Source organism: Colossoma macropomum, unplaced genomic scaffold (assembly GCF_904425465.1).
Source record: "Colossoma macropomum unplaced genomic scaffold, Colossoma_macropomum, whole genome shotgun sequence".
Classification (NCBI taxonomy): Eukaryota; Metazoa; Chordata; class Actinopteri; order Characiformes; family Serrasalmidae; genus Colossoma; species Colossoma macropomum.
Window position 1 is genome coordinate 30,510,987 of NW_023494799.1, and position 21,485 is coordinate 30,532,471.

Here is a 21,485-nt window from a genome sequence, read left to right on the forward strand (position 1 = left end):
CATTCCTCATGACTTCAGCATAAGTGGGTGGGACTAAACAGCTATAAGCTAAATAGGTGGATATATGTAAATAGGAAGGTTTAATGACATCACAAAACCAGTGAATTCAGCACAGGCTGTTATAGCAGTTTCTGTTCTGTATATAGACTGTATGGACTGGAGAGCGAACAGTAGGTTTTGAAATTTGGACACGCTAATGTTTAAGTTTCACATACAACGTTCAACTTTTTTATTTAAATAAAACAAAGGAAATTCTCTTTTTCCATGATACGGGCCCTTTAAATATATTGTTTCAATGGGAACAAAACCTCTCCAGAATGGTAACTTTAAGGAGAAGGAAAAATGTTCTTAACTTTTATTTTAAGCAAGATTTTTTTCCCCGAGTAATTTAGTAAAACTTTCTATTGGTCGCTTTATCATGAAGAAATAATAATAATAACAATAAATTGATAAAATAAAGAAGATGTTTTCATGTGCTAGCAATGACATACAAAGTGTAACATCCTGGAATATTGAAGATTTTAGTGTGTCAATTATGCTTTGTAAAGCTATAAAGTATCAAGCCTTAAGATGAACAAGAGAAGTAGCTTATTGCCTCAAACAGTAAATCTAATTCTCTCCTTCTTCTCCATCATCCCTTGTGTTCTTGAAGCCTTTTAGGCAAATGAAAAGAACAGTGCCAGGTACACTTGCATATCCTCACTGATACACTGCATCCACATAAATAAGGCCTCAGTGATTTATAGGTGTTCCGGTGTTGTTGTTTTTATTAGTCTGATTGATAAGGGACATTGGCCCTGAGGCTGACGTCAGATCATCACTCTCGTCTGTCACCGTCCCGCGTCTGAAGACAGTCCGTTGACGAAAAAGTACCACGTCGTCAACGTATTGATTTGCAGCGATGACATATTACTTCGGAGCACCTGATTAAAAGTATCCCTCTTGAAGGGACCACGAGCAGAAGAGCCTTTGGTCACAGAGAGGTAACCATCACTGAGAGCATCACTTCAGGACCATGGACAGAATTCCCTCAGCGAACCTTCTCCCCACGCTCCTCACCTTTTTACTCCTGCAGGGCGTTCTCAACGTACAGACGAGGAGCCTCGTGGGCTCTGGTGAGTAAAACTTTCATCTCGCAGCATGTCTATTAGAGTCATTTTAAAGAAAAACTCAAGTGTTTTTCAACCTGATCTCTGTCTGTTAGATATGTTATATCTGAAACATACAGTTAATTACAGACAATTATTTGAAAGCATTTCTGCACACGTAGTAAAAGATCAGAAAACCTGTTGACATGCTTATAATAGTAGTCAATGGGCAGATGCTGAAACACCTTCCCATTGGCTCCTATTATAAGTGTGATTTTAGTTAACAGGTTTTTTCTTTTTTTCTGCAGGACACAGGAAAATTGCCATCAATCATAGAGAGCATATTACAAAATAGTTGTTTTGATCTAAAGTAAAACACACTTAATTTACTTGTGTCTCTTCTGTGGCTCATGCTTTTGCAGGGAACCAGGTTTTCCAGTCAAAGGACGATGCTGATATTCAGAACAGAATTCTTGCTTTGTTACTGCATAAAAACATTATTCCAGACCAAGAAGATATAATTGGTAATGGCAAGGCATAAGTATAGTTCTGTATTATATTCACAAAATGTGTTTTGTATATTTCTCATAAACAGTAGGCATACATAATAACACTTAGTTCATCAAACTGTGTATATATTGTAAACACAGCATATTATTTTGTGTTTCAGGACTTGAGTTGGGCAGTAGGATTGCAGAGCTACAAGAGGTAAAGTATAATCACTTATTTTAGAAGATTTGACTGGAGTAAAAGTGAATGAAGTGCATAGAAAAGAATTTACATTTGAACTGTGAGCATCAGAGTAACTGAGTACGCATCTCAGCATCTTAGGGCTGGCAGTGGTGTTTGTTCTAAACGCACCGCGATGTCTAAGCTTATTCTGCATTCTTAGGGTCATTATTAGGTTCTCTTCTTTGTTATGGACCACAGCTCATTAGCAGAGGTGGTTCTTCAGATTGATTCTATAAAGCACCAAAAAGTGTTCTTCTATCTTTTTATTGTTACAAGCTTGACATCAAAACAACAGCAGACCTCTTTTTGGTGCTATATAGAACCATATGCAACTCATTTTCCATCAAGCTGAAGAACCATTTAAGTGTGAATTGATTCTATGTAGAGCTCATGGTTCCAGATACATACATTGCCTTTAGTAAAGAAAGTAGTTTTCCTGTAGGACAGCTTTAGATCATTTTAGAAAACCATCACATGCATCTGGAATCAGTCCCAGAACACCTGTTAAACAATCAGAACATTCTGTAGTGTCAACACATCAAGAAAACAAAAATTAACATTAATGACTTTTGGACAACAACAGGAACGAACAGACATTTTTAATGGATTTTATAAATTTTTTCATCAGGGTGAATCTTTCGCTGGGCTGTAAACTGAATCTGAGAACATCAGGACCAGCTAAAAGTAGCTGACAAATTTGAGAAAAGATACATTCTGTACTATAAAGCTTATTGTATGAATCTTGTTTCAGCTGGAAGCCCTCAGAGAAGAACTGAACCTCAAGAGGCAGCTGGGTTCCAGAGCAATGGACAGAACAAATTCTCAGCCCAGCAAAAGGGGGGATGGTGAGTTCTGTTTTTCTCAAAAAAAACAAACAATAGCAGCAAAGATATACATATATATATATATATATATATATATATATATATATATATATATATATATATATATATATCGTTGCTGCTATTGTTTGTTTTATTTATATATATATATATCCCTGCTGTTGGAAAAAAAAACTCATATCTCCATTTGTATCATTTTGTAGTTTTTGCCATACTTTGAAAATGCCTGTTGTCCTTGTATGTTGAGTGTATGAATGCGACTTGCATTAAAATTAAAGTATGTTTTTTCCTTCTCTTTTGAAGTGACCATTTTGGAGATATGAGGTTTTATTCCGACATCAGTGATACATATACATTTATACAAATGCATACATGCACTGTAGAAATGGACATAAGTGAATGTGAAGCACCTCATGGAACTGGTTGGTAACTTGCTTACTCACTCGCTCACTCACATATGCCCAATCTAAATCTCCAGGCTTCTTCAGACTTGCAGACGTGCAAACTTAACATGCTTGTCACTAAGAAAGTCCACAGGACCCTAGGCTTGTCTAATTCGGCTGTTCACCTTGGCTGTGAGGGGACCTATACAGAGTTTTTGCAAACTCTGTTTGGACGCGGGCTGTAGCAGACTTTGCTTGTGGAGTTATTCAAAGTGGAACGCACATAATGAATTAAGAGTTGATGAGGAGTTCCAATACACATAGAAATAAACAAAGAATATCTTCCAACGTAAGCAACACACACTTCATCGGCAAATGTGTAGATTTTTATATTAGTATCAACCATGGAAATGAGTCCAGCTTAAGTTCCCTCTAAGTAGTCTTTTCATAAGCATGCATGTGTGTAGCTTATAGAACATATCAGTCAAACAGCTTTTGATGCTTCATAAGAGTGGTGTGTTTTATCAATGACACTATGTGTCCTTGTTATTTTATTAACAGGTTTAGGCATCTGTCTATGTGCTGTCTGCTTTTGAAATCCTTTGTTTTTGTCTTTGCAGCCTGTTTTTGGAAGTACTGTGTGTGATGTCCACTTCTGGAGGAAGAAAATTGTCCACTGCCTTAATATCACTACAATAACAACAGGGAAATCCTTAAGAAGATAGAAAAACATGATGTTTCATAAAAAGTAGCAAACCATTATGTTTTTTTTCTTTGATAGTTGTATGAGCTTCCTGTATCTTGTATGAGTATCACTGACTGACATAATAAATGGATTAACTAAACATGTGATCAATCCCTATTCACAAATGGCATAACTCTCTTGCACCAGCTATGTCAACTTCTGAACATGCATAATGCACCACGTTTTTTGATTGGCCAGTATAACCTCTCTCACTCTTTATAAACTGACTCTTTCATAAGGTTTTGTCTCCCTCTAGTGGCGAAGAATAAAGTCTCTCACTGATTCTAAACCTATTATGTCTCAGCTGTTGAACCTGAAACGTCTGCTTGTGTTCTGAAAAGCATCTTTCAAAAGTAGCAGTCTTTATATGGTGGGTTCTTCTTAAGTGGTTTGGTGTTAAATGTTAAGGTGTAGAGAAACCTAACAAGTCAAAATTATTCACAATGGTAGTCAATGGAACCAGACGTCTCCAAAAACTCCCTGAAAGTTATAACACAAATATGCTGCCTGATGCCTAAGACATTGTTTTGTGATGTTTTTGCTGTAATGTTTTGGTCTAAAAATATTTTTTAAATCCATTCATGGCAGAGAGATCCAAACAGGGCATTGTAATGGACAATAGGACCTAAAAAAGGCTTACCCTGCTGTAAAGACCAGCACAGGCCAGCATCAATTTCATGCTGGATTAAGCTGCTTTATACTGGTCTGGTGCTGGTTTAGCTGGACACTCAGCATGGTCTTGATGGTTGATCAGCATACCTAACACAAATACATGAATGCAAAACACAACAAATGCTGGTTTTCCTGGTGATCAGCACATTAACGGCCAGCACTTTCCATGAATAGAGTTCAGTTTAGGTCCCGTTACCTTTTTAGAAGCAATAAAGTGACTGTTTTTATCATCAACATGAAGGCACCTGCACTCTTATTTAAAATAAACCAATTAAAATTGCACTTAAATGATCACATGAGCACATAAAATGTTTGTATCCATGTTTAACATGGTAATTCTGGGCTGCCTCACTGACCTACTCTATGAAATGTATTAGTTCAAATCTTCCAGTACACCAAAATTACAGTGTTATTTGGTTAAATTAAAAGCAATTTATGCCTGAAATAAGTATTTTTCCCTAAAAATTTATTTAATTTAACAAAAAACGTAATTTTAACCCCATGTGTCCCATATTTTATGCACAACTCTGTTACCCAAACCTGCCCCCCTCATAAAAAAGGAACATTCCATTTATTATTAAATACAGGAATTTATATGATCTTTTAACCTTCAATCATTTTAAAATAAACGTTAAATGAAACTTAACAACAGGTTTTTAAATGGCATTTATACATCTCCCTAAAAATTGGTACCAGGGTAAAACAGCCTATATAGTATCAGATTTGACAGCCTGACAAACACAAAAGAAAAAAGTACATTTTTGAAGAGCTTTGAGGCATAAATGAGCCCCATTCATAGAAAGTGTTTTCCATTGTTGATGACCATCATACCAGCATCCAAAACACAAGACATGCTGGTTTTGTTGGCGACCAGCTATGCTGGCCTATGCTGTTTTTTCTAGCAGGATATCTTTGCAGATTTACCACTGCTTTATCATTATCAACAACACTCTTGGTGCTGTAGACATCTCAACCTTGGCCCCTATCACCACGATTGTAATCTGTAGTCCACTGTGGATGACTACATCTTAAAGACTGGATTATTTAGCAAGAAACTTACCTTTTAATAACCCACATTTCAGACATGTTCAGGCTTTGTTAATAGAAGCATCTTGAAGACGGCCTACTGTCGTATAAAAACCTGAAAACGATACTGAAATATTCTTAATAAAGTCACATAAAACAGGAGTCTTCTCTCCAAGCCCTAGAGGGCACCATTCAGCTTAGAGTTCTCCTTCCTTTAATATAAACAATAAAAGTCTTGCAGGGTTTGACAATTGGCTAATGCTAAATTAGCAGTAGTTGTGCTAATAACTGAGGCCCACCAGGACTGGGAGTGAAGAAGAGTCCATGAAAGTAAATAAACGATCAGTGAATAAAAGTCTGTTATATTGTGATATCAACCCATTAAACCCAGAACCCATAAAAAAAACATCAGGAACCAAAGGAAACACTTAATGGGTCTTAGTAGTTTGTAAAGTAACTAGCATAGCTATCATAACAGCTAACCCAGCTGGAGCCTTAGTGAGCTTTAAACAGAAGATTTTATTCATTTACCACATTAAGGTCGGTGTTCTTTACTCCGTTTTGACTGTGTTTTGTTGAATTTCTGGAATTCTGGTTGAAATTCTCATTTCTTATTAGCATTATACAAATGTTCCACTGCGCTGCTGAAAAAGGACAATTAGAAACCATTTAGATTTAAACCTAAAAGGTTTTTTTATGCACATCACTGTCACTGCTAAGTTAAGAGTGGTCAGCAACCTAAAAATATCCAGCCAAGAGTGCTTTTCTGATCACAAATTGACCACTGATTAAGGGTTAATCAAGGATCAAGGAAAACAGATGGGCTGCAGCCTCCAACACCACACCAGCAAGGAGGACCTACAAGGTAAGTGTTCCTAATAAAGTTGCCAGTAAGTGTACAATTATTAGAAACATATAGAAATGAACTGACCACGTTATACCATGGCCTCAAATGGGGCCTCTCACATTTCCCACCTCCAACAAAGACTGAAAGAAGCTTCGGCACGCAATTACTGTTTATAGCAGCTAGTGGTAGCTGAGTCACTGGCTGTGGCCGGACACTGCACCGTTGTGCAGATAGAGCTCTATCATCCACAGGCAGACACCATGTCATGAGAGGCAGATGAAAAATGGGAGGAAGTAAAAGAGAAAGAAAGAAGGAGACAGAGGAACTAGATTATGTCTCTGATATAAAACGCTGTGCCAAGTTGTCAGTTGTTCCCAGTACAACAAATGATGATCCTATATGGGCCAGACGATGCACTGATGACTCATACAAGGACCAGAGATGGATAGAGAGGGTGCAGGATGCTCCGTAATTAGTTGACCTTGTGTACATGAAGTGTGTTTGGGTATTTGCGCAACAAACCAGTGTTCTACCAACGATTATTTAATCTGTATATTTTGACAATTTGACAATCATAACCACTTAATTTGTGAAGTCCTCTTGCAAGTACAAATAATTGGTGAAACTGATGAATGCAAAAAATTGTTTCTCCATTTTGCTCTTATCCTTTTTTCCATTTTACATTGTGTGAATGAACCTTAAATAGTTTAAGTCTGTGAAGCCACAGTATAATCAGGAGGGTCAGTTCATGCAGGTGAGGTTTGCACAGCGTTGTACAGCAGGAAGCTCCATGGTGGTCAAACTGGTCCAGCAGAACAACATTTGAACAATATTTGAGCTTGTTTCTCTGGGTACAATTATGTTACATTAACTTAGAATAAAAATTGAAAGAATGTTGTTTTGTTTCCTTATCCTGTTACCACTTTGGAAATACAAGGTTTTGTTCCCTACAGTGATGATACGCAACTGGACAATACACACTACAAATAGAAAATGGACAATGCAGACTGCAAATGGTAAACAAATAATACAAATAAATGCAAAGACATTTAGAACAGCAGGTACACCAGACACTCCGCTAATAGACCTTACAGTTTTGTTATGACAGGGACGATATATATCACATACTATATCATATGTCAACTTTTAATGCATGTGATGACATAAATGAAACAGGAGGAGTTCCAAAACAAAATAAAATAAAAAAAAAAAAAACATTTTAAACAACCAAATGAAGAATATCTTCCACAGTAAGCAACATACAGTTCATGGGTAAATCACAGATTTTGGTATAAATGTCAACCAGGGAAGATTCCTCTCATTAGTGTTTTTATACAGTAAAAGTTTGAATACCCCCAAAAAAATTATGTTTTGTTGACTTAAGTGAAAATAAGGTAACATATTCTTTACTGTGAACCCTCACAGAGCAGGTACTATTTGGGTGGTGGATCATTCTCAGCACTGCAGTAACGCTGATGTGGTGGTGGTATGTTAGTGTGTGTTGCGCTGGTTTGAGTGGATCAGACACAGCAGTGCTCACTTACAACATCCACAAAACATGTAATTTAGCCAAGGCTGCCAGTTTGCATATAATCTTTATTTTATATACATACTGTATGGCCAAAAGTATGTGGTTACCTGACCTTTACACCTATATGAGCAATATGAGCAAAACCATGGCCATTAATATTGAGTTACAGCTATAACATGTGTTAGTGGGAATTTGTGCCCATTCGGTCAAAACAGTATTTGTGAGGTTGGACTAGATGGCCTGGCTCGCAATTAACTTTCCAGGTCATCACAAAGGTGTTCAGTGGGGTTGAAGTCAGGGTCCTGTACAGTCCACTGGAGCTCATCCACACCAAAGTCGACACACCATGTATTAATGGACCATGCACAGGGGTACAGTCGTGCTGGAACAGGAAAGGATCTTCCCCAAACTGTTGCCACAAATTTGGAAGCATAACATTGTCTACAATGTCTTTGTATGCTGTAGCATTAACATCACCCTTCACTTGAGCTAAGGGGCTGAGCTCAAAGCTTAAATAATAGCACTTACAGTTGACCAGAGCAGATCTAGCGGGGCAGAAATTTCATGATCTGACTTGTGACAAATCCTATGACAGTGCCACGTTTTAAGACTTTGAGCTCTTCAGTATGACACATTCCACTGCCAGTGCTTGAATATGGAGACTGCAAGGCTCTGTGTTTAATTTTACATACCTGTTAGCAATGGATGTGACTGAGACACCTAAACTCTGTAATTATATACAACCCCATTTCCAAAAAAGTTGGGACGCTGTTCAGAATGTAAATAAAAATAGAATGCAATGATATGCAAATCATGTAAACCATATTTTTAAGAGGGAAATACTACAAAGACAGCACATCAAATGTTGAAACTGGTTTTTTAAAATATATATGCTCATTTTGAATTTGATGCCAACAACACATTCCAAAAAAGTTGGGAAGGGGGTATGTTTACCACTGTGCTGTATCATCTCTACTTTTAACAACACTCTGTAAGTGTTTGGAAACTGAGGAGACACTGCTGTAGTTTTGAAAGTCAAATGTTTTCCTGTTCTTGTTTGATATAGGATTTCAGCTGCTCAACAGTTCAGGGTCTCCTTTGTCATATTTTTCATTTCATAATGCACCAAATGTTATCAGTGGGTAACAGATTTGGACTGCAGGTCAGTTTAGCACCTGGAGTCTTTTAATATGGAGCCATGCAGTTGTACTATTTGCAGAATGTGGTTTTACATTGTCTTGCTGAAATAAACAAGGTCTTCCCTGAAAAAGACGTTGTATGGATGGCAGCATATGTTGCTAAAACATGTACCTATCATTCAGCAATTACTATTTTATGTAGAGAAACGTTATTCTTGAATTGTTGCCCTATTTGATCATGCAATCTTTCACAGAGTGGTGAACTCCTCCTCATCTATACTTCTGAAAAACTCAACCTCTCTGAGATGCTTTTTTATACCCAATCATGTTACTGACCAATCAACCACCAGGTGTTTTTTTTTTTTAGCATTACACAACTTTACCAGTTTTTGTTGCCCCGTCCCAACTTTTTTTGGAACATGTTGTTGGCATCAAAATGGGCATATATTTTTCAAAAAACAATAACAACATCTGTTTCAAGTTTCAACATCTGATTCATCTGATTCAGAGAGTGTGTGCGTGTACATATATACCATTTCTGTTGGACTATTGTGCATGAAAATGCTTTGTTTCAGCAACGTGTATATATATATATATATATATATATATATATATATATATATATATATATATATATATATATATATATATATATACGTTGCTGAAACAAAGCATTTCCATTTTGTTTTTTATATGTTTACATTTTGTGCACATAGTCCAACAGAAATGGTCCAAAATTACTCATTGCCTTGACTTTCAGTAAAAATTCTACAGACCACCCATCAGAGCGGATTCAGGCATGCACGTGGTCTCCTGTTGCTCTGTAGATAAATTTTAAGGAAATACTCCCTTCCTAATGATCTTTTACAAAGGGGCAGCTGCATCATTCCAACAAGACATTCTGTGGTGTACGAGAGGTAGGCAGACTTTGATGATTTATTTGGTTCATTGAAGTACTTAAGTAGTATTACCTTATCACTGTTTATATCACTGAAGAGGAGATTTCTGTAAAGATATAAATACTTTCTTCATCAAATGTTTCAAACTTCTGGTTTTTATTTTTTTATGAATGTCATAATATATTTATGTTTTATGTACCAGTCCTCATCTTTACAGTGATATATTAGGAAAGAATAGAACAAATATTTCTATTTTATTGTATAATATTTCTGTTGCTATTTGTAAGGGTATTCAGTTCTGGTCCTGGAGCGTCAGTGTCTGGCACAGTTTGGTGATTTCCCTGCTCAAACACACCAGCTAATCCTGGCAGTTAAGGGATGAGTTGGTGTGTTTGTGCAGGAAAATCACCAAATGGTGCCGGGCATCGGCTCTCCAGGACTTGTCTGTCCAGGGGGAATTTGTATAACAAACACTCTTAAAAATGATGGCATCAAAAATGGTTCTTTACAGTGATGCCACAGAAGAACCACTTTTGGCTCACTAAAGAACCTTTGAATGGATGGTTCTTTAGATAACCATTTTAAGAATTTAATAATTATAATAATAATAATTTAACTAATGTAAATGTACTATACCAATTACATGTTCTTTCCCTTACATCCAAGCTTGTAACTACTTAAGAACCTTTATTTTTAAGCGTGTACAATTTACATTGAACAGTGAGACAGGAAAGATGCTAAAAAGTGTTTTTGCATGTTGCCATAGAATAAGCACTTTTGGTTCCCTAAAAACCTTTTTTGTAAGTATTATGTTTATGTGAAGGCTCTCTGAGTCTTCATACGCAAACATGGTTCTTTAGGGAACCAAAAGTGGTTCTTCTATTCATTCCTTGAAAACCACATTTTTCTTTCCTCTTTCTAGTGTGCACTCTTAAAACTAAAGGTGCCAAAAGGAACCAAAAAGGTTTATTTGGAGTGGTGCCATAGAGACACTTTTGGTTCCCTAAAGAACTTTTTAATGGATGGTTCTTTCAGAAATGAGATGTGGGAGAGTGAAGCATCTTTTAAAAGTATGTAAAAGTTCTACATAAATTGTCACTTTTTCATAGAACCACCGATCTGTGCCAAGAACCATTTGGGAATGTTTATGTTTTTCAAACAGAGAGATACTGTTATTAGTACCTACACGTCAACCTTAAAAGTAAAAGTGCCAAATAAACCCAAAAAGGGTTCTTTGCAGTGACGCCATAAAGCCACAAATGGTTGCCTAAACAACCTTTCAATGGATGAGTGTTAAAGAACCAGCCTATGAATGAAATGGGCATATGAAGAACCTTATGAAGTTTAAAGCATGTCAACATAATGCAAATGTTCTAAATCTATTATATGTTCTTTGTAGAATTATACATACAAGCCAAGAAGCATTTATGAACCTTTATTTTTAAGAGTGTACATGTCGTTTTGTGAGATAACTGTGTAAACCTGTTGGCTAACTTATTTATGTACTGTTCCACAGTCTGAGAGCATGTTGTTCATTCTTCTCCTCCTCCAACTGGCATCACTGCTCCCTCTCGGCCTCTTCTGCCCCAGTGGCTGCGTGTGTGTTTTAGAGGGGGGCGCCAAATGCACAGGGGCCATCACCGACATACCGCCTGTGGATGCCAGTCACACCTTCCTCCTGAGACTTAATGACACTTCCATTAAAGTCCTGAAAGCTCAAAGCCTTCAGCATCTCACTCTCTTACTGAGATTTAGCATCACCCACAGTTCTCTTGACACCATCCATCCAAAAGCCTTCTACGGCGCTTCTCAGCTCCGGTCAATCATGCTGTCTCATAATGCCCTCTCAGTCCTTCCACCCGAGGTGTTCAGCAGGTTAGGCAACTTGGAGCAGCTGCGTCTGGAAGGGAATCAGCTGGCGTCTCTCAGTGCAGACATATTTCAAGGGCTGGTCAATCTCACTGAACTGAACCTCAGTAAAAACCAAATTGCCAAGCTGGATGCCAATGTCTTCCAGGGCATGATAAGCTTGAGTGAATTGAACCTGAGCGGGAACCAACTGCGCAAGTTACCGCAGACATTGTTCCACAATCTGGTGCAACTCAAGTCACTGATTCTGTATTCCAACCAGCTGGAGACTCTGGAGAAAGGTTCCTTTGATCATCTGCCCAAACTATTGGTGCTAATGCTGAATAAGAACCAAATCCGAGAAATCCCTCCACAGCTCTTTTGGCGCATACCCTCTCTACTGACCCTGACTTTGTCTAACAACCAACTCCAGTACCTTCCAGTTGAAAGCTTTTACTTTCTACCAAGCATTACTAAACTCACCCTCTACAACAACCCCCTAATCTCTCTGCCAGAGCAGCTAATGGGCCACATGCCTAGACTACAGGAGCTCTACCTGTATAATACCAATCTTAGCACTGTGCCTTGGAACCTCTTTGCTAACATGACAGGCCTCAGGGCTCTCAATTTTCACTATAACGAAAAGCTCAGCTCCTTGCCAAGGAACCTTTTCTGCTGCCAACCCAATCTTCAAAAGCTATCTTTAAAATACAACAGTCTTCAGCATCTACACCCAGACCAGTTTTCACAACTTGTCAGTCTTAAAATCCTTCTGCTCAATGATAATGCGCTTCAGTCCCTTTCGGCAAGGATCTTTCGTAACCTCCCATATCTAGCCAAACTCGAGCTGAGTCATAACAACTTAAGCTATCTTCCTGGAGATGTTTTTGAGGGTGCAAACTCACTACAGTCTGTCACTCTTGGGCACAATCACTGGGACTGTGTATGCAGTATTATGGACTTTGTAGAATGGATCAAGAAGAACCAAAGGGTAGTTACAGATCTAGATGACGTTCTATGTGATGGACCTTATCGCTTACAAAACCACAAGCTCGTCTCTTTAACCTACGACAGTCTCCAGTGTGGCATCACGATGGCCTCGACCAGACATGAATTTGTGACGACTGCTTCAGTGATCCGTTCGAAAACAACAGCCCCCCCACGTCCCCGACAATCTCCCAATACATCCACCACCACAAGCTCACAAGCTAAACATACAACCATAAGCACTATGTCTGCTTCAACTCCATCTTCAGCCTCGAGCTTTTCACCCCATAGCTCTCCTGAGACCTCACCGTCCACTCCTTTAACCGAGGAACCATTCTATGTAGTAGTCAATGCATTCTATGACACCGTGGTCTTTGACAGTTGCCCTAATATTGTTCACAGTAATCGTTACAAGGGCTGGGTGTACCTCTGGACAGTACCTGCTACTGGACTATATGGTGGACTCTTGCTGGCCCTGCATATTGTGCTCATAGCCACTGGTGTTATCCTGATTGTTGCCAGCGCTTATGTATTGTATCGTCTTAACAAGGTGGTGTGGGAATTAGGGAGAGCTGTTACCAGAAATCACACAATAATAGTTAAAAGACTGCCAAGTTTCAAAGGCAAACGCTAGAAAAAGAATATGTTTCATTTTGAGTGATATCCAAGAATATAGTCCATTTCTCTGATTAAAGCATTTATTGTTTTCTGTTGTATTCATATATTCCTGTGGGCTTTCAAGGTTTCCTAGTCATAGTAAGGTTTCCTAGTCATTTTCCATAGTATAGTCCATTTTAAAGCATTTATTGTTTTCTGTTGTATTAACTCTTTCATATATTCATAAATTCCTGTGAGCCTTCAAGTTTTCCTAGTCACAAATACTTGACCTTCAGGTGGAAAAAGTTATGAACACACTTCTGCACATTTTCATTTATACTTTGCCACTTGTGTGGTGTTCGGGTCAGTGGGACTCATTTTCAATGTTTACCAAAAGAAAAAATTATGCGATTTATTATTATTTCAACCCCAGATTCTTTGGCCTTTCCTCACTTTCTGTGAAGAACATATAAAATAACACATTTTCAGTGACTTCACACTGTTACACCCCTAAATATTTAAATTACACGTGGTGTTGGGGTGAACCCGCAGGGAATAAAAGTGTGGAGGTGCTGTGTCCCTCCACTCTGTTCTACTCCTACATTACAGAAATTGTCATGTCTGTATTGATTTTAAGAAATAAAAATGCGGTGGGTCACCCAGACCCACTGAGTAACAAAAACATGAACACCACACAAGGGTTAAAATGCAGAAGTGTGTTCTCAACATGTTTTGCTTATTTGCTTCCATTTCTCTGTTGAAAGCATGCATTGTTTTCTGTTGTATTAACTCTTTCATATATTCATTTTTTCCAGTTTTTATTTTTCCATATAATTTAATCAAAGCAGCTGTCCTTTCCAGTGTGTACTAATGTACTAATATGCCTTTATGTTTACTTAAGGAATCTCTTTTAATGAATTTTTTTCAATTATTTCATATCTATTATAGCATAATTGAATTAACAATGATTTATGCTTATTTTTAAAGAGAGAATATAGAAAATGTATTTATAATGCTGATATTTATTCCCTCTTTCTCTCTGTAACAGCAAATAAAAAGTCCCTTTACAGTCAAGTTGTTGTTATTGTCATGCAACATGCAACCTGGCAGAATGATAGACGCACCTTTAAAAAAGGGGTTCAAGTGTTAGTAAAGGCAATGGTTCTATTTAGAACCCTGAACACTCAAAGAACCATCTGAATGCATGGATATGCTTTGCATGGTAAAATGGTTCAACTCCACCATGGAAAACCTGTTGTCTATGGTTCTTTACAGAAGCCTTTTTGAATGGTTCTATACAGCACCAAAAAGATTCCTTTATTGTTACAATATAGAACCATTTTTCCTAAGAGTGTGCAATGTACACTCACTGGCCAAGTTATTAGGTACACTCACCATATAGATGCACTGTGTAGTTCTACAGTCACATAATGTAGTCTATCTGTTGCTCTGCATACTTTATTTGTACCCTTTCATCCTGTTCTTCAAAGGTCAGTACCCCCACAGGACCACCACAGAGCAGGTATTATTTGGCCAGTGGATCATTCTCAGCACTGCAGTCACAAAACTGTGGCATGTTAGTGTGTGTTGCGCTGGTATGAGGGGATCAGAAAGTGTCCACTTACGGTCCACTCTATAAGACACACCTATCTCGTTGGTCCATTTTATAGATGTAAAGTTAGTGATGATTGATCTACTGCTGCACACTTTATCATCCTATAGTCCTTCATCTGGATACTGCTGGCTGTATATTTTTGGTTGGTGGACTGGCCCACCCTCAATTTTGGCCTGAGGACTACCAGAATGCCCAGTGGTAGAGAAAGGCCTGCTATAGAGGACATGTACTTATTTTCTCTTAGACAAATCAACAAAACATAATTTGCTTAGGGGCACCCAAACTTTTGCATATGATTGTGTATGGAGAGAGAGGGAGGGAGAGAGAGGGAGGGAGCGAGAGAGAGAGAGAGAGAGAAAACCACAACTGGAATAAGGTATAAGAGCAAAAAAAGCTTATAAAAACATTGCTTGCTCCTTATTCAATGGTCCCATTGTTGAGGTCTTCGATGCCCTTACTCAGCTGTATAGGTCGTGTGAGGTGCTTTAATCTGGTTTTTGCCACTCCCACATGACTAAGACTACAGTTCAGGAAGCCCAACCTTGATATGACACATTGCAAACCTTACACTGATAAGGAGCCACTCGTGCTCGTCATACAGACAAGGCCAGTTCAGCCCAGTGAAGCTCAACATTCAGATGTTCAACATTCACAAGCCATTACAAACTGTCTGAGCACAAATGAGAATAATAATGAAAGTACAGTTTTAAAAAAAAGAAAAAAAAAAACTTTAATGGAACAAGACAGGTCATCGGACAACCGCAAAACAAGAGGCCTGTTGTTTCATAATCTTACATAACATCATTGTCACATAGTTATCAAGTTTCTCTTGCTGTAACAGTTACACTCAAGGCGTCCTGCACACCGAACACTGTGCTACTACAAAACACAGCTATAGAATAAGTTGCATGGAGAGTGCAGATAAACGTTAAGTTCAAGCTCATTTGTACACTCTACTCATATAAATTTAATGTAATAAAACTTTCAACAACTTTAATGAATTCACTCTGTTTTCAAGGTGAAGGAAGACTAGGCTAGTCTAGGGATGTGTGCTTCTACACGGGTACTCGGTTAACCGTTCGTGGTATTTGAATACTGAAACCACTTTTTGGGTATTTGTTCAGTTCCATCACAGGAAGACATAAAATGGCTAACAATTCAGTGAAACATGATGGTTTTGCTCATCTGTTGCTAATACTTTGCTGCTATGAAACACATCAGCTTTAACATGAGCACATTGCCAAGAACATGCTGTTAAGGCCGTGACTGAGAAGGCGGAGATTGTGCGGCTTTATTTCTAACTAGGCTAACTGCCCTGCTGATGTTAGCTACGTCCAAAAACAGTGAAAAGATATTTCTCTGACAAATAACATGTTGACAAATCATCCAACATCCACTTATTAGCTCTGTTAGCTCATTAGCTCATCTGAAGAGGCAGCCTCCATTACTCAGCCAACACAAAATACTAGCGATGTCGCTCAGCTGTTTTTGAATAATAAGACATTTTCCTTTGTGTGCTGCCATATTTTTGTGCAACTACAGCGCGGTCACCTAAAAAAAACTAATTCTGTCCAGAGTCTGTTTTTTGCCATTGTTTTTCTTTTCCTGTGGTTAACCGGATATCCATTCATGAACTTCTACAGATACTCCGGGATCAAAATTTAGTCACGGTGCTGAGGTGACAGACGATCAGTGTTTGTCTGTTTATCCTGAAGACTTTACAATGACTGCTTTCTTCATGCAAATTTAAAGTGACCTACTTCAAATTTCACACATGATCCACACTGTTAGAAATAAAGGTTCTGTGCAATGTAAATTTTTTAGTCATCAAGGTACAAACAATGTAAATTTTCCCTCAAAGGTACAACAGTGGTTTTAAGGTCCATTTGTGCACCATAAATAGGTTTGTCCCAGTGCAAATGTGCATATTTGTACCTTTTCATAACCTAATATTTTAAACCAGAACAATAAAATAAAAGGCCTGGAGACGAGACGGGGTGTGTGGAGTCAATACAACTTAGAAAATATAATTTCAATTAATTATGCTACAATTATGTTCCCTGACTAAAGATACTGAAATGTACCCTTGAGGGAACCACCCCAGTGACAAGAGGGGCACCGCCCCAGTGACAGTTTAGTACCTTTAGTACCTGTTCTGTTCTGTTCTTTCAACCCATGACCTGCCACAAACATTACACTTTGGTCCCCCAAGGCAAAAAGTTTGAGCACCCCTCTTCTACACCAATTAAAGTTTTTTTCTAGAACTATAAATCCAAGTCAACTGTTTTTGAATCCTTATTTTTTTAATGTACTGTATATTTTATTTACATGTGACCAGACTGTGAGTAAAAGCTAAAATATTGACTGCTTAAACAATAAAATGTCTCTATTGCGTCAGTAAGCTGTGCAATGTACATGAATCACTGTGATTAGAAGAATCAGTTTTGGTCTTGTAGTGCTTTTGGCATCCAGCTGCCTGTGGAAACATGCCCAAGTTTCAGCACACCACAGCAGCTATAAACCACGCTTGGAAAACACAGGAGCATTTCAGAACAGCTGGCTTCGGAACGAAGAACCTGCTGAATGAGAGACGACCTGCTATGCCAAAACTACTCTTCTCGAAGATAAGGATCTACGAGTTTAAGGAGCTCATTCGAAACAAGAAGCAAGTCAAAACGTAAAAGATTTTCATTTTTCTTGAGGCATTAAGATGATGGGAGAGGGCAGAATCATAGACGGGAATCGTTGTGAGATTAGCCGGCTGTGGAAGCCAGTACTTTCTCATCATGTGCCAGAATGAAGAACATCAAAGCCAGAAATATTATTATACGAGGACTCACGTCACACGTGACCTTTGTGTCTTGTTTTCCCTAGACTGGACGTTCTCCTGAGCAGAAGGAAGCAGAAAAACGATATCAGATGTGTTTTAGTCCAGAAAATTACTCTCACATCTGATGCTGATTCTCAGTAAGTTTACAGCTGATGTTTTTGGCTATGACATATTTAGGCAGCACTACAATACAAAATGAATGCAAAAGAGATCCTTTAGATAAACTGAATTAGTGACTCTGGAGATCTGTGATTTCTCCTTTTCTATCCTAGCCTTCAAGAGGATGACATACTCAAGCCAAAGCTGGAGAAGCTGTTGGAGGACAAACGTAAGACCATAAAACCCTGTTTTAAAACACTATTTATAGCTTTAAAGTTTGGAAGACTCCACATGAAGTCTGTGACAGCAGCATCTCTCTTCCAACAGGCTACCTCGCTGCCTTTCGTGCTTTTCTCCAGTCTGAGTTCAGCGAGGAGAACATTGAATTTTGGTTAGCATGTAAGGAATACAAGGAGTCCACGTCGTCCAGCATGCGCTCCAAAAAAGCAGCAGAGATCTACCACGTGTTTCTCGATCCCATGGCTCAGAAAGAGGTCAGTAGATGAATCTGAGTTATGTCTTACGCCCCATCCGAGCAGAAGCCACAGTCAAATATGACCCATTCATTCCTATCACTCTCTAAGAGTTACATGTTTACTGGCCACTTTATTAGAAACAGCTGGGGTACAGCATTTCAGTAGTGTTCAGGTTCAGGTCAGGTCACTATTGTTAATATAAAATGTGAGGTAACTTGTTCAGGCCGCATTTCGTGCTTTTCCCCCGATAATATGTAAAACAAAAAAACAGCAAGTAAGTAAATTTGCATAAAAGTGTGCACAAGTGTGTGAGAATGCGTCAACTTATCTTTATTTAGATCAGGAGCGCCCAAACTTTTGCATATGACTATATAAGGTATACATAAGGTAGGCAGACCTCATAAAGTGGTCAGTGAGAGGAAGTACAAAGTAGTGTTTGTAATAAAGCAGATAGTGAGTATAGATGCCATAAAAAGGAAACGCATGATGGTTTGCGGTTATAAATTTACACTCTTAAAGAAAAATGTGACAAAGGGGGTGAGCGAGACCACAGAAGAAGGTTCCTAAAGAACTAAATGGCTCACTAAATGGTTCTTTAAAGAATCCTTAAAAAAAGATATACATGTGTGAATAACCTTCTTCCAGTGTTCCTTTAAAACGTCTGCATAATTAATTCATTGTCATTCTGTGGTCTGATGTGAAACCAGTGGTGAGAGAAAGAATTTAATGTCTCTGAAAGCTCTCTCACAGGAAGCTATTACATGAGATGGTTACATATATGTTGATGGCTGAGACACTGTATTACAACAGCTTTTAAAAAAGTATTTTGTTCTTAAATGCATTTTTAAAAATACATTCCTGGTGGAGAGGCACTTGTGAGGCAAAGTAGGCCCCAAAGAAAGCTTATTTTTTCAGATTTGCTATTCTGGATAGCAAATAAAATGGCAACATTTGTGCTGGAGACATGGCGACCCCTGGTTCCTATCATCCATCCATCCATCCATCCATCATCTAAACCGCTTATCCCTCTGGGTCGCGGTGGGGTGCTGGAGCTGGTTCCTATCACCACCACCAATTAAAAAAAAATCTGACTGTAAATTTCTCTGCAGTGCCCCATTTCACATCAAAGCACTCTGAATGACTTTGGTTACATTATGATTCAATATTTTAACCTGAAAAAGAATATAACCTGGTTTGCTCAAGACAAACAATAATAATCTTTGTGGTACATTCTGGTACACTCTTATAAAAAGATGGTTATTCAAGGGTTCTTTAGTTAAGAAAACGGTTCTATATAGAACCATGAACACTCAAAAAACTCTTTTGATGATTAAAGGGTTCTTCAGATTGGAGAATGTGCTGTAGATAAGGGTTTCAACCGCTGGGCCGAGGACCACAAGTGGGCCGCAAAGCACCCCTTGGTGGTTAGTGGACCTATACCTCGGGGAGCCAGTGGTCCATAGTGGGTGTGGAATGGCGTTTTGTCATAAAAGTCGGTGAAAAAATAATTGACTTAAACAACGAAAAAGAAATATAAAACATTTTCAGACAGTTAACAACATTAATACAAGCCCCACAAAAACAGAGCACAAAGGCAGCTTCTTCATTTATTTTGCCCTTTGCCTCAAGAAAAACCTGACCTTCATCACATATTGCAAGAGTAGGCCATTATACATCACTGTGTTGAACATTTCCCATTAATGACATTTTTAAGCAAAACTGTTGAGTATTTTTTTTGTGGGCCTTCTAGTGATAAACAGGTAGGCCTTGAGGTGGAAAAGCTTGAGAACCTCTGCTGTAGATGGTTCTATATAGAACCTTTGAAGAATGGTTCTATATAGGGTTCTTTTACTGTAACAATATCAAGCTTGTAACAATAGAAGAACCCTTTTGGGTGCTATATAGAACCCTTTTTAAAAAGGTTCTATATAAAACCATCTACAACAGAGCTTCTCAACCTTTTCCATCTCAAGGCCCAGCTGTAGCTGGTCCTTCAAGCTTTCTAGTGATAAACCTTCAAGCTTTCTAGTGACAAACAGGTGGGCTTTGAGGTGGGAAAGGTTGAGATCTTCTGCTTTTTAAAAATGGTTTATATAGGGTTCTTTTATTGTAACAATGTCAAGCTTGTAACAGAAGAACAATATAGAACCCTATATAGAACTCTTTTACAGCACATTCACCCTGTAATCATGCAAAGGCTTCTTTGAGTGTTCATGGTTCTATCTTTTCTAAAGAACCGTTGAAGAACCATCTTACTTAAGTGTGTAGTATTTGAAATTCATTGAACTAAAAGGCAACCAGGTCACTTACTTTTTTAAATGAAAACACAATCATTTTTTACAGTGTAGAACCCGCACATCCAACCTAGAACCATTTCAAAGAACCTTTTTTTAACCTTGTTTTTAAGAGTGTAATCAATAGTATGATCCACAGTGTATCTAGTTCTGCAGAACTTTTACTCAGTCTTCTTTGCTGATTGGGGCCGTGTGCTGTTTTTACAGGTCAACATTGACTATCACACACGTGAGAAGATCAAGAGATCCATAGTGAATCCTGATCCATGCTGTTTTGATGAGGCTGAGAGACTTGTGTTCAAGCTGATGGAGAGAGACTCCTGTCCCAGGTTCCTGAAGTCTGTGGCCTACCAGAACGTCAAAAGGAAAGCCATGGGTGTAGGGACCTTCCACCAAAAGATTACTTCTTGAGTGAAAACGAAAAGCAACAGAACGTCATATCAGACCATGACTCCAGGAAGTGTCTAGGAAGAGGATTTATGCACGTGGCTTAAGGGGAATTACTGAGGAGAACAGAAAGTATACAATGTGTAGAGCTCCTATATGAAATGTTTCAACAGTTAGTACAATAGTAAGGCGAATGAGTGGACATGTTTTACAAGCTGTCATGAAAGGATCTGCAATAAAAGATGGTGGAAAAAAAAGACGAGTCACATTTATTACATGTCACAAGAATCCTTTTCTTAGTATACAGTAATTACATTGTTAATCATGTAGACTATTGGTTTACCACCAGTAATTATAGCAACTAGCATGACTGTTTCATGCCCGAGACCAACGGTTTGGTGACACTGATTATAAACTGCGTCAACCGTGCAAACATAAACAGCAGTCA

General features: G+C 38.3%; 3 protein-coding genes across 4 annotated transcripts; all 3 read left to right on the forward strand.

The window, feature by feature from the left end:
* The first annotated feature begins 849 nt into the window (after positions 1-849).
* Positions 850-4,370, forward strand: uts2d (urotensin 2 domain containing). The gene is made up of 5 exons (XM_036586107.1): positions 850-1,115; positions 1,511-1,612; positions 1,759-1,796; positions 2,572-2,665; positions 3,666-4,370. The coding sequence occupies exons 1-5, from the start codon at positions 1,016-1,018 to the stop codon at positions 3,689-3,691; spliced, it is 360 nt and encodes a 119-aa protein (XP_036442000.1). The 5' UTR covers positions 850-1,015; the 3' UTR covers positions 3,692-4,370.
* Positions 4,371-9,882: 5,512 nt separating this feature from the next.
* LOC118818730 (platelet glycoprotein V) lies at positions 9,883-13,786 on the forward strand. Of its 2 annotated transcripts, none has more exons than XM_036586094.1 (2): positions 9,883-9,922; positions 11,421-13,786. In XM_036586094.1, the coding sequence occupies exon 2, from the start codon at positions 11,430-11,432 to the stop codon at positions 13,371-13,373; it is 1,944 nt and encodes a 647-aa protein (XP_036441987.1). In that variant the 5' UTR covers positions 9,883-9,922; positions 11,421-11,429; the 3' UTR covers positions 13,374-13,786. The 2 variants fall into 2 exon arrangements, with proteins under 2 accessions (XP_036441987.1, XP_036441986.1); XM_036586093.1 differs by lacking the exon at positions 9,883-9,922 and adding an exon at positions 10,869-10,974.
* A 3,640-nt stretch (positions 13,787-17,426) lies between these two features.
* Positions 17,427-21,294, forward strand: si:ch211-117l17.6 (regulator of G-protein signaling 5). Its single transcript, XM_036586104.1, has 5 exons — positions 17,427-17,628; positions 17,826-17,918; positions 18,054-18,109; positions 18,208-18,374; positions 20,858-21,294. The coding sequence occupies exons 1-5, from the start codon at positions 17,438-17,440 to the stop codon at positions 21,059-21,061; spliced, it is 711 nt and encodes a 236-aa protein (XP_036441997.1). The 5' UTR covers positions 17,427-17,437; the 3' UTR covers positions 21,062-21,294.
* The last annotated feature ends 191 nt before the right edge of the window (positions 21,295-21,485 follow it).

Coding starts and splice junctions, on each gene's coding strand:
- LOC118818730 (XM_036586093.1), top strand. CDS start 10,927: ATGGTTCTTTCAGAAATGAGATGTGGGAGAGTGAAGCATCTTTTAAAA. Junction 10,975..11,420: donor GAGTGAAGCATCTTTTAAAA/GTATGTAAAAGT, acceptor ACTGTTCCACAG/TCTGAGAGCATGTTGTTCAT.
- si:ch211-117l17.6 (XM_036586104.1), top strand. CDS start 17,438: ATGCCCAAGTTTCAGCACACCACAGCAGCTATAAACCACGCTTGGAAA. Junction 17,919..18,053: donor ACATCTGATGCTGATTCTCA/GTAAGTTTACAG, acceptor TTTCTATCCTAG/CCTTCAAGAGGATGACATAC. Junction 18,375..20,857: donor ATCCCATGGCTCAGAAAGAG/GTCAGTAGATGA, acceptor CTGTTTTTACAG/GTCAACATTGACTATCACAC.
- uts2d (XM_036586107.1), top strand. CDS start 1,016: ATGGACAGAATTCCCTCAGCGAACCTTCTCCCCACGCTCCTCACCTTT. Junction 1,613..1,758: donor AGACCAAGAAGATATAATTG/GTAATGGCAAGG, acceptor TTTGTGTTTCAG/GACTTGAGTTGGGCAGTAGG. Junction 1,797..2,571: donor GGATTGCAGAGCTACAAGAG/GTAAAGTATAAT, acceptor ATCTTGTTTCAG/CTGGAAGCCCTCAGAGAAGA.